Source organism: Lactuca virosa, chromosome 5 (genome assembly GCF_052849685.1).
Source record: "Lactuca virosa cultivar CGN04683 chromosome 5, Lactuca_virosa_CGN04683_v6, whole genome shotgun sequence".
Classification (NCBI taxonomy): Eukaryota; Viridiplantae; Streptophyta; class Magnoliopsida; order Asterales; family Asteraceae; genus Lactuca; species Lactuca virosa.
The window spans coordinates 351865152-351867482 of record NC_136430.1 but is presented as its reverse complement, the minus strand read 5'-3'; the positions used below and the strand labels follow the sequence as shown (position 1 = coordinate 351867482).

General features: G+C 34.7%; 1 protein-coding gene across 1 annotated transcript; it reads left to right on the top strand.

The window, feature by feature from the left end:
* Nucleotides 1-209: 209 nt before the first annotated feature.
* Nucleotides 210-2331, top strand: HPY2 (RING/U-box superfamily protein). Its single transcript, XM_079052252.1, has 7 exons — nt 210-429; nt 517-588; nt 737-847; nt 976-1086; nt 1242-1381; nt 1724-1809; nt 1899-2331. Exons 1-7 carry the CDS (start codon nt 334-336, stop codon nt 2048-2050), a joined length of 768 nt encoding a protein of 255 aa, XP_078908378.1. The 5' UTR covers nt 210-333; the 3' UTR covers nt 2051-2331.

Sequence of the window (2331 nt, the reverse complement as noted above, 5' to 3'; positions counted from 1 at the left end):
TTTTTTATTAAATATTTAGATTGGGTTTGTTAATTAGGATAAAAACTGGATTCGGATATATCCACATAAAATCAGATTTATTCGTGGGCTTAAATCCATTCAAAACTGGATCGGATCCAAATCGGAGTTGTTGTGGAAACCAGATCGGATCTTGATCTAAATATGTGAATAAAATCGGATTGGATCCGGATCAATTCAAAGATAGTGACGACTCTGCCTATTTCCAGCATTTAACAATTCTTTTTCCCTCTTTATTTTCCCGCCGGAGACTGCCATTACCGAGTACTTTAACGGGTTCGATCGGTAAAGCAAAAGTCAGAGAACGCCGTCGTCATGGCATCGACTTCAGCACCTCGAAGCGATGCAGGTGCATCGAGGATAAAATCCACTGCTTCCAACCTTTGCTACGATAATCAATCGCTACTCGCCGTAAATCCTTGCTCCTTTCATCGTTTGCTTTCATCAACATCATTTAATTGCATATCAAAAGACTGTTTGACTGCTTGTTTTGTTCAGGATATTCGAAAAGCTCTGACTACCATGAAGGAAATTGGGGTTAGTCTGGAGAGACAACACAAAACCCAAATGGTACATCGATTTTATTTCTAGGGTTTCAATTTGTCACTCCATGCCAATTACATAACAACCGTTCTTGATATACGAAAGAGTTGCACAGTACACCAGTAATACCTAAATCCATATAGAGATTGAATCATTTAAATCGACATTGCCACAGGTGAATGAGCTTGAAGCTGAGTTAATGGAGTTACTGAAAACTTATGAGGAATGTGCTAATCTTTCTTCTGCAATTGATACTGTTGGAAACAGTTATCGCCCCACTGAACAGGTGTCTGGACTCGCCATCCATTCCAAGTTCTTTTTACCTAATTCATTGTTCTTCATTCATTCTCGTATTTCTTGGTTAGAGATTCTTTTAACTCCAATACAATTCTCGCTGATTACTTTAAGTTGCAGCTGACTGATTTTAAGAGCTTGTTAGACAAAGAGATGGCAAATGCCAAACGTCGTTCATCATCTGTCCCACAAGTTAATCAATTGTTACGCCAGTTCAGAGAAGCTATATGGGTAAGTTTCCTATTCTAATATCATTATAACTTCGATTCACTAGTACTAGATGTTGTTGTTAAAGTGGCAAGTTATGCATCAAGATAGTCTTTTGTTTTTCCTTCAGTCTATATACTCCAGTGTTTTTGAATATAAGTTCACTTTTATTCATACAGAATGTGCATAATTCTGGACAACCCATGCCTGGTGAAGAACAGGAAGATATTGTAATGACTAGCACGCAAAACATCCTTTTAAATATAACTTGTCCCCTAAGTGGCAAACCTGTTATTGAACTCTCAGAACCTGTTCGCAGGTTTGATCTCTATCATTTGATTCACATTTATCACTTTATATATACACAATTTCCTATTTCAACAATGAATTATGTGTTTGTATAGACATTGATACATATAAAGATAAGTATTACAGATAAATTTCATCAAATATTACAAAACTCTAGCAATGGATTATAAAAACTCTGTCAACATATAATCTAGCTCATAATTGGTATCGTACATATAAGCTGTTGATTGTTTGAGGGTAATGTGGGTATTTTAATAAAAACTTCTTGTAAGTTGTAATGACCCTTTTTGCATTGCTACTATTGATGTTACTTTTAAGATCTCATGTTGATTATATATATATGCTATTACAGCATGGATTGCAAGCATATATATGAAAAGAAGGCTATCATGGAGTACATAAGGTCAAAGCATGGTCAATCTAAATGTCCAATGGCAGGTATGTAATTTAACATCTCTTATTTATTAATATATCAAAGTGCATTGCTATTTCCTTCAATTTCTGATAATGTTTTTTTTTTCACCCAGCATGCCCTAAAATAGTTATTGCAGAAAGAGTGTTTTGTGACCCGTTATTACGCATTGAAATTGATGAATCACGCTCGATGAACAAGCAAACTGAAAGACCAAATATCATAGAGGATTTCACACAAGAATCTGAAGAAGAAGATTCTGACTGAATCACACCTTTAAAAGAAACCCTAGGAACTTTCATGGTATTTGTGTTGAAGAAATAACATAATATGCAACTACAAAACTTATCCCTCAAATCTTGATTTAAATTTGTTATCTTTTGGTGGGGAATTTTTGTTGTGTCTTGTTGTGGAATTGAAAGGGCATACTAACATGAAGGAGATTTATGTTTGTTTGCATCTTGGAAGATTGTAAGAAAGTTCCTAGAAAGCTATGTTTTGGATCCCACCTATGACATTATTAGTATTATTATTATTATTTTCATTAA